Consider the following 13,895-nt stretch of genomic DNA (forward strand, 5'->3'; position numbering starts at 1 on the left):
ACATCCTGGCAACCTCTTTGTACTCTCCCTGAGTTACCTGTCCCGTCTTCCACAGGAGGTAGATTCTCTTTTTCTCCTGGAGCCTCAGGAAAAGGTCCCTGTTCATCCACGCTGGTCTCCTTCCCCACCGGCTCATCTTGCGGCTCAGGGGGACAGCCTGTTCCTGCGCCTTCAGGACTTCCTTCTTGAGGAGCAAACAGCCTTCCTGGACCCCTTTACCCTCCAGGACCAAATCCCAAGGGACCCTTCCTACCAGCCTCCTGAACAATTCAAAGTCTGCCCTCCGAAAGTCCAAGGTCGCTGTTTTGCTGTCCCCTCTCCTGGTTCCACCAAGAATCGAGAACTCTACCATTTCATGGTCGCTATGTCCAAGGCAGCCCCCAACTTCCACATCCCCCACCAGACCTTCCCTGTTTGTAAACAGCAGGTCTAGCAGGGCACCTCCCCTGGTAGGTTCTCTCACATCTTGCCACAAAAGAACTCTTCTGATCAATCTGTTCATATACTGACATCCTACTCTGGCACCTCCAAACAGAAAAAACTGAACTTGCGGGGAACCCTTCCTTTCAAGAAGTGTGCAGCTCATTTCAGGTGAGTGAAGAAAAACATGAGAAAGACAACAGAAACAGGAAAAAAATATAGGAAATAACACACGCCAGCAGCTGCTAGGTGCAATAACACTGTGGTGGCTTTACGCCCTTTCCTGCTCACTCCAAGAATTTCAACATTTTAAATGGCAGTTATTAACATGCATTAACTCTGCACAGATTAGTCACGTAGAGCAATAGAAGACTGCAGTTCTAAGCTATTTTTGATCTATTTTGGTAACTATGATTCTAGGTTATCAGAACTGAATAAGCATGGTACTTCCTATTGGAAACACCTATTCTTTGATAATTACATTCAGAGAAGCACTACATCGTGTGTCAAGGATCTGAGTTGAAATTCATTAATAAATATTAGAAGGAAACCCTTTAATTAAAGTAGTAGGAAATTCCATTTGCATTCAAGGAACAGCTTCGGAAAATGCAGTGTTAATGGTTTAAAGAAAATCACTCCGAAGAGCAACCTGATTCAGTCATTTTAAAACCCAGGTGATATAGTGCAGTGAATTGTTCAGATTACTGAATGTTGTCCTCAACATTCTGGAAAACAGTTAAGATCAAAAACTGAAGTGGATACATCACGGTCTCCAGAAAGCAATTTAAACGCCCGTGATTTGAGAAGTATACAAAACATACGTGTGACTAGTCTTGCTCTACCACAAAATGTAAATACTCCAGGTGACTGTACAGAAAGCATAGTGAAAAAATACAGCAGAGCATTCTTTGTGCAACGCTGTAGTGAAACAAACACTTTGTAATAAAATATAACTGTATTAAATCTTCTATTAGGGATGTTAAGTACACAGTTACGGGAAAAGGTGGTGCATCCCTGATTGTTACATTCACCTTCTGACCTCCTGGACTTGTAAAGCAAAGCCCTGTGGTTATTTCAGATCACTGTCATAGACTCTAATTTTTAATTCAACAACTTAATAGAGAGGTACTTACTAGAAAAATTTGATCATATTCTTCTGAGATGTACGGGTTAAAAATAAGAAGTGGGATACTTATGTGCGAGCATCCAAGTGCTAGACTCCCCTATTACTCAGCAGAAGGACACACTGGAAAATACCGAGGTTAGCCTTCCCTATCTGTGGATCAGCAAAGCATCAGTTGCTGATTCTGCACAAAAGCTGAAGAATGTCTGAACTCCAGAATTTTGTGAGGTTTAGTGGTCCTTCCAATAAATGTGAGCCTGGTTATACTGTGACTAAAGATATCTTTCCAGTAATTCAGAGGAGTGAAAACAGGCACTGTTCCTGAAGAATTTAGCACACTGCAAATCTGCAACCAACTATCAGATAGATGGTGTTAGGCTACTGTTAGGCAGGCTGTACATACTACAAAAAAGTGACATAGGGTTGCTTTGTACCTGCATTCCTGATTTCTTTTCCAGGTATGTGAATCTTTTAAAAACTTCTCTGGCATTCTTTGCTGTTGAACTTGCTGAGGATTCCCGCTCAAACTAACTCAAAAAGTTCAGGCAAGAATTTCAAAATGGTGTACTAAATAAGCAGAGATTGAGTGCATGTGAGACGTACTAAGCTCCTAACCCAGGTTTCACAAAAATAAAATAAAATTTATTGAGTGAAACCCACTGAATATCTGGTAGAAGCGGAGAATGAAGATTCCGCTAGCTTAGATGCCTATAGCCTGGACAATAAGAAGAAATCTCTAATTTCTTCTGCAAATACAGTTAATCTTTCTGTGTTTTTTTGTTTTTTTTTTTAAAGGAACCGGGGTTTTTGGTTGGGGGGTTTGGTTTGGTTTTTTTAATTAAACTATGTTAGGTGTTCGCCTTACTTTTCTTCTAATTGTGTCTGGCTGTGTCTTTTTCTCTTACACATATTTTAATCCAGACTGTCAAGAAGAAAAGAAACCAAATACACAAAATAGTGGAGTGTAAATAAAAAGGAAGACCTGTGGAGTGTATTTTGTTGCCTTTTAGGATCTGAGGATTTGAATCCCTCCATTCCTTTTTCATCTACTTAAATATAGAGAAGAGAGGTTCAACACACCAATCAAGTATTTCGTTGAGCCAAATAGGATACATCAATTTTACTGATATCCAAGCTCTAAAAGGTTGACATTGGTACATTTGAATTTCATTGGGCTCATCAACTTATTGGCCAATGCTAATTTTCAACATAAACTCTGCTGTGCAACCATACTATGAACCCTTTGCCTTTCTGCTAAGATCTGCTACAACCAGATTTCTTTCTGGAAGTTAAGAGTATACTTTTGAGCTGTACATAAGCTGTCAAACTCCGGTGGTACCTATTTCCAGAGCAACCTACCATATTTCCAGTCTATCAAATTTCCATTGATGTGAAAAAAAGTATATATACACTTGCAGAAACCCAGAGTGTATACACATGCCTCCACAGAGGAACAGATAAAACTGCTGTCTGTATCACTCCAGTTCTCTGCATTTACAGAGACCAGGAACTAAGAACAGAATAGAGAAGATCAGCCCAGAACAGACATTTCTTACCATGTGCCACCCAGCCATGTTTACACTGATCACAGGTTCTCAGGTTAATCTTCCCTGGCTGAAAACATTCACATGTGCAATTTACCAGTGTACAGCGGATGGCCTGGAAAAAGAAACAGAAAACACATATTAATGTCTTTCTCCCCTCTTTTACAAATTTGTTGTGAGAGCTACAATGTACAGCAACAATCATGTCTTCTAGCACTCAAAGCACTGCTCATTCTTTTAAGCAGGGATTAGTTTTCTTTGAAAAACACTTATTAGTATCCCTTAGCAAGGACAACCAAAATGTTTATTTAATAATAACTTATTATTTTTTTCCATTAACACATGGAACAACATTCCTGAAGTCTTTAAAAGAATTGATCTTTCCTCCAGGAAAACAAACAAACAAAAAAGAACCCCCCACAATCAAGAAAAATGAGCAATGATAAGGATTCTGTAGGCGTTCCACAAACTTCCTGATTTGTAATCAATTGCCTGAAGGAAAGTGTTACTAGTGATGACTTCCCGTAGCAGCATTTCAGCTTAATTAAAACCAAATGTAAAACAAGGAAACAAAAACATATGAACAGGAAGACTGTATATCTGTGTTCCCTCCCCATACAGTACCCAAAAATTGTTTCCATGTTGGGGTTCCCATAGGGTGCAACTCTGCTGCATCATAAAGAATTTATGTGATTTATAAATTTAGTTATACATTTGATGTGTTCCTAAAATAGGCTAAAATGATGATACAATAATAGAATCAGATTACAGTACATATTAAAACTTTCCTTTTGAAATTTTTTGTTTCTCCTATACCTAGGGCTAACCCTTCATCTCTTTAACACTCAGTATTTGTGAAATGTGTCATAGAATCAGAGAGCAGCATATCCTCAGGTGGAAAGGACCCACAGGGATCAAGTCCAACTCCTGGCTCTGCACATGACCACCCAACAGTCAAATCTTATGTCTGAGAACATTGTCCAAATACTCCAGGAACTCTGGCAGCTTGGTGCCATGATAGTGCCTTGGGAAGCCTGTAACAGTGCCTGACCATCCTCTAATGTAGAACCTTTTCCTAATTAGTAACCTGACCCTCCCTCAACACAGCCCCATGCCCTTCCCTCACGTCCTGTCGCTGTCACCAGAAAGCAGAACTCATCGCTGCCCCTCCTCTCCCTGTGAGGAGTTGTAGGCTGCCATGAGGCCTCCCCGCAGCCTGCTCTGCTCTGAGATGAACACACCAAGGGACCTCAGCTATTTCCCATATGTCTTTCCCCCCAGACCCTTCACCATCCTTATAGCCCTCCTTTGGATGCTGTATAATAGTTTGATGTCATTCTTACACTGTGGTACTCAAAATATGTGTATTTCCCTCTATTTCAAAAGATGGAACTCTTTCAAAGCAGTGATGCTAAAGCTCCAGTCCTGTGAAGAGATTTGCTTAAATAATGCACTTCATTAAGGTCTGTCCTCCCTTTTCAAAATTATTTCAAAAACTACACAGATTTACTTGAGAGGCTAGCTATGCCCACAGCAAATACAAATGGAATGGAAGTTTTTTAATGTGCAACAGCTTACATGTTTTAATAGTGCAGAAGATGACCTGTGCACTTCAAACTACTACTAATAAATCTACAGCATGCATTTAGATGTAATTTGCATGGAGATTTCTGAGACAGAGGCTTATTCTGATCATTCACAGATTAATGATCTACTGTAACTACCAGAGCTGCCAGGAAAAGATATCTTATAGATTTAGATGCAGTCAATGCTTACTTGGGGGCTAAGGTGGGGGAAGGATGTTCCGATCCTATGGCCACAGAGGTATCGAAACATTATGAATGCTCTTGTCTCTTCCAAACAATTAACAACCCCTATTCACACTCCATCTGTATCAAAAAAACATTACCTTAACTATAGTGACTTAAAGAAAATTACATTCAACATTAGCTTACCCAAGCTAAACTCCTTGGTTACTGACTATTTAAAAAGTTCAAAGTTGTTTTATATTTGTCTCTTTACTTTTTTATCAGCATCATACAGCCATTTAAAACCATTCACTCATCCACTTAAAGTGTGAATTTCTCTGTTAATTTTTTGATAGCTGTATTTTTAAATATCTTACATGTTCTTTTATTAACTTTTACTCTCAAAAACCTTGCAGGGGAGTGAAAACATCCTACTCTGTTATGCCTAACACTTCAGGGTCTCAGTCCCAATGTCACCTGTCCAATTACTCATTAGCTAGGTTATAAAACACTGTACGTATGAGTGATTAAAAGAATTAGTAATGTGAAATATAAGGGTACCAAAGAAGTGCTGATCGTGCAAGAATAATATATGTGTTTGTGGGTTATGAGGAAAAAATTCTCCTGAAAGGTCCTGTTTCATGTTCAATAGTTTATTGACTCAGTAATATATCAGGTCTCCACCGGTCAGTAATGGTGTTCTTTCTCTAATATGTTCATTAATTAATGAACTCAGTAATTAATTGTACTGCAAGAAGGATGAAGGGCTTACAAAATAGGATTCTTATTTTACAATAAAAGGTTTTATCATACTCAACACCTTTTTAAATCTCTGCACAAATGTGGTATGTATTTGCTGTATTTGATGCGATACTGCCTTATTCATACGTCACTTGTGTGTACAGTGGGAGAAATACACTCATGGCGTATGTAGACATATATAGATGAAACCATGCCATTCAGTAGAGTGGCTTTATTAAGGCTCATCAGCATTTCCATTACAACTCTACCTATTTCTTGCATAGATTTTAACAGGTTGCCTGCAAAGACTGGATTCACCTTGAACCTGAAATACAATGTTTCAGCCTAAGAGTGAGTTTTAATACACACATTCAAAAATGATCCATTTGGCCATTCTAAACTATGAGATGGAGAAAAAAAAAGTTTACAAGTTTCATGTTTCTTGACCCTGAGTTAAAGACTATCATAAAATGTTGAAGGGTATTAATAAACCAGGAAGCTATCTTTTATACATATATCCAAATTCATGCAAACTTTCAAGAAGCATGAAAATGTCTGTTTGTTCTTCAAGTAACTAAATTGGAAAAGTCTTCAAAAAGAGCTGTCTATTTTTATAAAGTAATATGGATTGGCATGAGAAACTCTGAAGATAAGTATGTGGCCCAAAATTCAGCCTGGCCTTACTTGGCTGCTTTTTTTTTTTTGCTTTTTTTTTTTTTTTTTTTTAAATTAAGAAAACAGATGTTGATGTCAGGTTGTAAACCAGCATCAGTACTTTCCCATCCCATCATTGAGAATCCCATGCATGCTGGCCAGTGATGAGGATGACCCCACAGATTGAAATATGCTCATTTGGGACTGGAAAAACCCAGTTGCCTACGTGACTTAGCCAACACACTCCATAAGCCCGTTACCTACATTCCCTTAACGATAATAAGATGCAATGACACCGAAGTGCTGCTGTCAGAATAAATGGAACTGAAGTGACGGAGGCTACTGAAAATCTCAGGTAGAATTCAGTCCTTATTGCAAAGATTCAATTTTCCACTTTACTCAGTTAATCCAGATCAGTACCCAAGATCACTACTTTATCCAACATGAAACTAGTGTAACTCAGTGGACAGATGTAAAATGCCAGGAGAAGCTCGTGTTATTTTAGATACACAGAGTAACACTCACTGAAGTGACAGAACACTTGGTCCTTAAAGATCTTCACAAAAGCAATCAACTTAAGCACTGAGCCTTACAAGGATGTATATCTGAATTATTAACAATATCTTTCTACTTTTTTTTCAATAGCATTTAACTTGCGTATGCGAAGCAATGACACAATGACAGGCTCAAGAATGACTGAGAACAGCAGGGGAAGATTAAGGTGGCACAGGTTTACCTAAAATTCAAAACGGTAATGCTGTCCCTCCAGTCTGCAGTGGCAGGATTTTAAAGTAGAAAGAGGACAGAAGTACAGTAGCTGGTGTGGTGGTAGGTAGCAGCATGGATCAACGTTAACTGCGGTTGGACATCTGTTACTCCTTAACTTGACAGGGGTAGGGTGGGGAGGGCTGTAAAATGATCCTGGACCTGGTTAGCAGTGGCTAGACATTGTAGCCATTGTTTGACCCTGTTAGAAAGTAGGTACAAATATGCAAGGGTGTAGCAAAGCAAAAATTTAGCCAGAAAAGTGTTTCTGAAAGAACGCTGCCAGGCTTTCCAGAAGCCACCAAGTGTAATCCTACCTTCACAAAGTATTGCTAGAAAAGTTTACGTAATGGGGCACTATGTGCACTACACTCTGTGTCAGGGAGAGAATTTTTCCTGACTATGGTTTTCCTCAGAAACTCCTCCAAAAAAGACAGACAGAAAACAGAAGGAGAAGAAAAGAAACCAAAGACCTTGCATGGAAAAACAATGCATACCAGCTCCCTACGTGCAAAACGATAGGTAACTGTGCATTCAGAAGACAGCTTACATGTTAAAGCCCTTAAGCATGCTGTAAAGCACGATTTCCTACAGCTGTCTGAAAGGTGCCACTAAGTTCGACTGCACTGATGATCTGCAGATAATAGGAGTTCTGAGATATTTTTATACATCCCTTCCATGGAGTTCCTATCATAACATTTCTTGCATTTATACCAAAAATACGGTGTCCTTCGAGGGCATTTTATATTAGCAGGGAAGGAAATGGATTGGATTGAATTGTTTTGAATAATTTGCACTACTGCTTCCTTAAATCTTAAAGCAACCCTATTACAGTTTAAAAACAAAATACACACATACTAAAATAAATTAATGGCTTTATAATTGACACTGCAACATTCTGAAATATCCTGCTGCTCACTTCGAGATCTTCATGTAGAATGCAATGCAGAAAGAAGGAAACATTGCCTACTACTAAAGAATGTGGCCTGTTACACCTCTGTGTAAGTTACTATGAGTAATACTGAGAGATGTTATTCCTGACTTCTCTGGGTTTCCCCCAGACCAAGGATATTCATTTAGCGTAGTTTGGCCAATTTAATTATATAGCAAGTAAATATTATTCACATATTAATAGGAACAGCCTATAGCACTAATGGAAAAATCAATCTGTCTGGCTGTTTTGCAGAGCTTCCAAGAGATAGGAAGCAGTAAGCTTTTATGTAAGGGATCACAGTACGGGAGAAGGAACGCACGTAAAGAATATGTAAGAACTCCACAGGAAGAATCATATAAGTTACCATAAATGATGGAGAAAGTTAAAAACGATGCAACATTCTGGAAAGACATAACATCTAGATTTTGTGTAGCGCATTGGGTAAGCAAAGTACACTTCTTGCAGCTTATCTCTCCATTTTAAGAAAAAAGCTCTCAACATGTTTAATGCAACCTTCCCTTTCTACATCCTGTTTAATTTCAATCCTATCTTATAAATACCGTCTATCTAACTAATATTTTACTGAAATGACTTTATCATTGGGCAAGTAATTTAAAGACACATAGCAGTTGATCTTGAGGCATCACGGCACATGAAAATAATTATGCAAAGAACAAGAAGTTGATGAGAGACATGGAGATCACAGAATCACAGAATTGCAGGGGTTAGAAGGGACCTCAAGAGATCATTGAGTACAACCCCCCTGCAAAGTAGGTTCCCTACAATAAGTCGCACAGGCAGGCATCCAGACGGGTCTTGAATATCTCCATAGAAGGAGACTCCACAGCCTCTCTGGGCAGCCTGTTCCAGAGCTCCATCGCCGTTATTGTAAAGAACTTCAACACATTTGTACAGAACTTCCTACATACAAGTTTTAGGCCATTATTCTTTGTCCTATCCCTACACACTGAGAAGAGCCTGACCTCATCCATTTGCCTCCCACCTCCCTTTAGATATTTATAAACATTTATCAGATCCTCTCTCAGTCTTCTTTTCCCCAGGCGGAACAGAGCCAGGTTACTCAGATTTTAACCTGGGTCTGTTCAGATCCATTCTTCCGTTGCTGTACATAACATAACTCTTGAAAAAAACAAAAACTCTGAAGCAGCAGAGAGCAGCTAAGTCCGGGAAGTGGTCTGACATTTTTTTTTTTCTATGAGTGTCTTCTTTGCCCTGACATTTCTTGGTTACAAACTGAAGAAGATAAAATCTATCTGTATGGATCGCCTCTGAATCTCAGCACAGAATTGTATCATACTACAATTTCAAGTTGTTTTTTTTTTTTTTTTTTAGTTTTCCACTACACATACTATATGCTACTAAACAGCTGTTGGAGTATGTCACTTCTTTACTGTAGAAATGCTAATAACTTTTTTTTCTCTTCTTTTGTAAATTAAGTATCTTTGTAAAAGACCACAGCATAAATTTCCCTGTGTTAATAATAACGATACCCATGAAATTACATTATTTTAAATAGCTGGCAAATCAGCAGTACCACATGGCTTGCTTCAAACTAGCACCAAACGGAGGTCCATTTGCATACTGACATCTAGGAAATGCCCAAGTCAACTCATCTTTAATAAGCTTGGCACCACAGGGAACTTTTTCTACTTTATAGACAGCCACAATACCTAAGTGACAAGATCACCAAAGCTTTGACGTGGATAATAAAAAATATGCAGGGGTGCCACTTGGAGCAGGATGTTAGGCCTGCCCTTTATATTTGAGACCACAAATCTGTATCCTTCTTGAAATGCTCACAGATTTTACAAGACTAAAAATAACTGCATATGTTGTTGGTCACCAGATACATTCATAATTCATTGCTGGCAGATAATTGCACCTACAATGTTATAAAGCAATCACTTGGGTAAATTTCACTTATCATTTAAGCCTGTGAGCATAAAAAAAAGAAAATATTGTTTTTCAAGAACAAGGAGAAGGCTCCAGTATGCCCCCTGCTTATGGTTGTCCATGGCTTCTCTGTGCTTTAGAATGTTTAGCTGGTGAACCTGTACTGGTTTGGAGCCTAGAAAAATCACAGAGTATTAGAATCTCAAGTCCATGTCAACAGAGAAAATTCCTTCCCAAGAAAACTCACATAAAATCAGAAAAGTAGATAGACAGAAATCAGTACAGGTTTCCTAAGTTAATTTTCAAAATATATTTTCACTTTCTTTGAAGCAAAGAGAGAAGGAAAATTGGAGTGGAAACACCTGCCATACTTTCTACAGATTATACCTGCAGAAGTATTTCTGTCTCTGTAGAAAGACCTAATGTCTCCAACACGTAATTTTGATACAATAACTCTATTTTACAAGTGACCTACAATTTTTACGTGGATAATTTTGCAGCCAGAACATTGGGAAGAAAAAGTGAGAATACCTTCTGGTCCTATGCCTGACACTTCCACAGAAGCGCTGTGACCCTTAACCATTCAATTTCAAACTGCTCAATCTGTAAGGGCTGGTAATGACATTAGATATAATTTTCAGAGGCAAGATTAGTAAACTGTTCACACAACACATGTAGCATAAGGACAGAATTTAAGACCGAAGCATGAAGCATACAATCTCATCTGCTGGCATAAAAAAATAATAGATTTTTTAAAATTACATAACTTTAGAAAGTTTTACACTTTGTAAAGGAGTAACCATAAACAAAATAATTACTTTGCAGGCCCTAAAGAAAATAACCTTCATTGATGGATGACCATTTTTAACACGAGTAATTATAACAGAATAATGTATTGCTCAAAACAAAAAAAAGTATCAGTGGGAACATACGTTGCATTTGAACAGTCTCAAGCATCCATGCAACACAATGGAGCTTCTCATTTCATCTTCAGAGATATGTAAATAGCTTCCAAGTTGCTCGCTGCATTGCAGCATTTTATTAGCAATTTTACATCACAGTGCATTAGTATTGTTTCTTACTTGTATTTACGTTCACTAATACAATTTGAAAGGTACTAATATTGTTATATTTCTCTGTGGCATTCATGAAAGCAGTTATTAATACAATATGAAGGGAAGGATGCTAACAAGATGGAAAGCTGTTAACAGGATAAAACAGCTTTGATTAGAATCTAGCACTTAAGCATTTTAGAAAAACATTTTCAACTCTTCTGGAGAAAACCTATGAAATGAATGGAGAATAAAATAAAATAAAATAAAATAAAAATAAAATAAAATAAAAATAAAACGGCATTTGTAATGTTCCATTTAATATAAGAGAGTCACTGAGATTCTTCTTTAGATACTGTCAAAAGTAGAAACTTGTGCCATGGAATGCTATGTAGACATTCCAAGAGAAAACAAACATAACTCAGAATAGCCCTGTCATTTTTCAGGAAGTTTCTGTAGGCCACATTTTTTCTAATTCTATACACTCAACTCACAGTATTGCCAACAGGATATTCTACAAAGACTGCAAGTACAATATGACCCTATGCCTCCATAGCATGTAATATCCACCTCACATTAAAGGAAAAATTATATGAATTGAAATAAATTAAGATTGACAAGTGCTTCTTAAAATTTCAAGAAAATTTGCTTTAAATTTGAAGAAAAACACATGGTTGATTTAAAAATGAGTTTCCTTGTGCCTGAGGGAATGTTAGCAAATGCAAACATTTGTTCTTACAGATGAAAACCAGATCTACATAGGTCGCTCCAAAAATAATGCCTCCTATTTATTTCCATGGAAACTACTACAGATACAAAGAGCTCAATAACCTATTTGATAGACGAAACTCTCAGCTACAAAAAACTATTTTTCAACACAGTCACCACCATTAGCTATGCATTTCTGCCAGACATGAACAAGAACCTGCATGCCACGCACATATTAAACTGCACCAGCCGAAGTGTCCCACTACTGCTGGCACTGGCGCTGAAACATACCACCCACCACCTCGCTGTGCTCACATGTGTTAGGGCTCCTTAAATATTCAGTAAGTATCAATGAATGTCAATGGATGCATTTTTTTTCTGCATAGAGGAATTCAATTCTACACCATTTCTTCATATGTTTCTCAGATACCATTTAGTCAGACTGCCTCTCTGCTGCAATCTGTCACATGGCAACAACATGTAATGGATATTGGTGGGAAAGTCAGTCTCTGCTGCCATACCACCACCATCTGCCTCTGATGTCATGGGCAAACATAATAAAACAGGAGGCATGTTATGAAACCAACACTGTCAGTTGTTAGCATTCAGTCACAAACTTCATAACAGCAGTAGGCAATGCTGGATGGGTGGACAGATGGATAGATCTGTGAAAAGCCTCATGGAACTTCCTCTGTCACTGACTCTTCTAGAGACATTAACGTTGCTAGCTCCACACAAATACTCACCTCAAGAAAGCACAACTACTGGGGTCTTCTCTCAAAGCAAGCTGCTTGCACTGGCTTTACTCCCCTTATCATTCAGAGCAATCCTTCTCCAAAACTGCCACTGACCTGAGAAGTGAGTGGTTTGCTATTTCCGTATCACTCCTGAACACAAAATTGTTTATGGATGGAAAGAGAAAAATATTCTGCAAAAATCATTATTTAGCCACAGCTAACAAAACCATAACTAGTTTTCTTTCTACCTTACTGACACTTCTGTGAGGAAAATGAATGAATGAATGAATGAATGAGTGAATGACAGATAGACAGACTGATCAATTAATCCACTGATTGATCTCTGCTGCTGCTTATGTAGCTGCTGCTGCAACTATGTAAGACAATGTAGTATCTGAGATACAGAAGTAGAGCTTAGATTCCCATACCGTATCAACCCTGATATTCACAACTGAATTCCATTTCCTCACAATAAATGTAGATAAATGAAGGAGGTGCATAAACCAAAAATATTTGAAAGTTGTGATGTAAAATTTAAAGCTAAAGAAAGCGCTCTAGAAAAGAAAAAAATTCCCTTTTTCCTAACAAAGACAGAGAGCCTGTTGATGTGGCATATATGGAAGGAAATAACCAACAGATTTCAGTCACATTACATGGACAATTGGGTCAGCAATCTTTGAAAGAAGATTTAAGATCTATAGATTATGAATGGTTAAAAAAATTATATAAATCTATTTAGTAGATTTATCTTCTATCTATTCTTCAAATAGTTGCTACATAAATTAATCAGAAGCAGATGAGATCTTCTAAAATCTTAAAGGCCATCACTGGATAAGCGGCTCATGTTACCAAGATGAATTTTGTTTGGTCTCAAACAGTACAGTCTGTTCAGTAAAAAAGAAAAGTGAAAACATGCAAATATACAGAAATATCATCTTTCTTTAACATGTAACTAAGGAACTTTTAAGAAAAACACAAATGACAACACAAAATGATGTTGGCAGAATCACAAGTTTTAGTTTTTGTTTTCTGCTTTTTCTTTCTATAAAACAAAAGAATAAGCAAAATCTGATTTTAACAAAGCAAAACAGAGCTCAGCTCCTGGAATAGCTATTTCTCTCTGTCCACAGATTGAGAAAGATCTTCTCCTTAATAAATACCAAAACCATATTACTTATTGCCTACCCTGCTCCTCCAAAATAACTTCACCTTTCAGGATTTACTATTGTTGATGTCACTGTTTTCAGAATTCTAAATGATGGGCTTTCAATTTTGTCAAAAATGTACATGGTTTTAGACTGCATTTTGCTGCATTTCAGCCAATAAAGATGATTGTTATGGAAGTTACATGAAAAAGCTACAGGGAAAGATTTTATCTTTCAGAAAATAAGCACAATGTTTTAAAACGTACTAGGAAAGTCTGAATACTTTCTAAAAACAAAAGTATTTTTTCAGTCTCATTAGGATCAAACTCCGTATTCTAAAATTATAATGTAAAACAGTAACTTATTGAAATTAATCATAGACTCGGCTCTGCAGTGTTCTTTCACTGGAC

The 13,895-nt window shown here is 37.6% G+C and overlaps 1 protein-coding gene across 4 annotated transcripts in view; it reads right to left on the reverse strand.

Annotated features, from left to right (window-relative positions):
* The window catches only part of BNC2 (basonuclin 2), a 358,913-nt gene that overhangs the window by 135,614 nt on the left and 209,404 nt on the right, over positions 1-13,895 (reverse strand). For all 4 annotated transcript variants that reach the window (XM_021380521.1, XM_021380520.1, XM_021380522.1 and 1 more), the window contains exon 3: positions 3,100-3,202. In XM_021380521.1, coding sequence (XP_021236196.1) covers positions 3,100-3,202 — 103 coding nt within the window. The remainder of the gene's footprint in view (positions 1-3,099; positions 3,203-13,895) is intronic.

The sequence above is a fragment of the Numida meleagris genome, chromosome Z (assembly GCF_002078875.1).
Source record: "Numida meleagris isolate 19003 breed g44 Domestic line chromosome Z, NumMel1.0, whole genome shotgun sequence".
NCBI classification, from domain to species: domain Eukaryota; kingdom Metazoa; phylum Chordata; class Aves; order Galliformes; family Numididae; genus Numida; species Numida meleagris.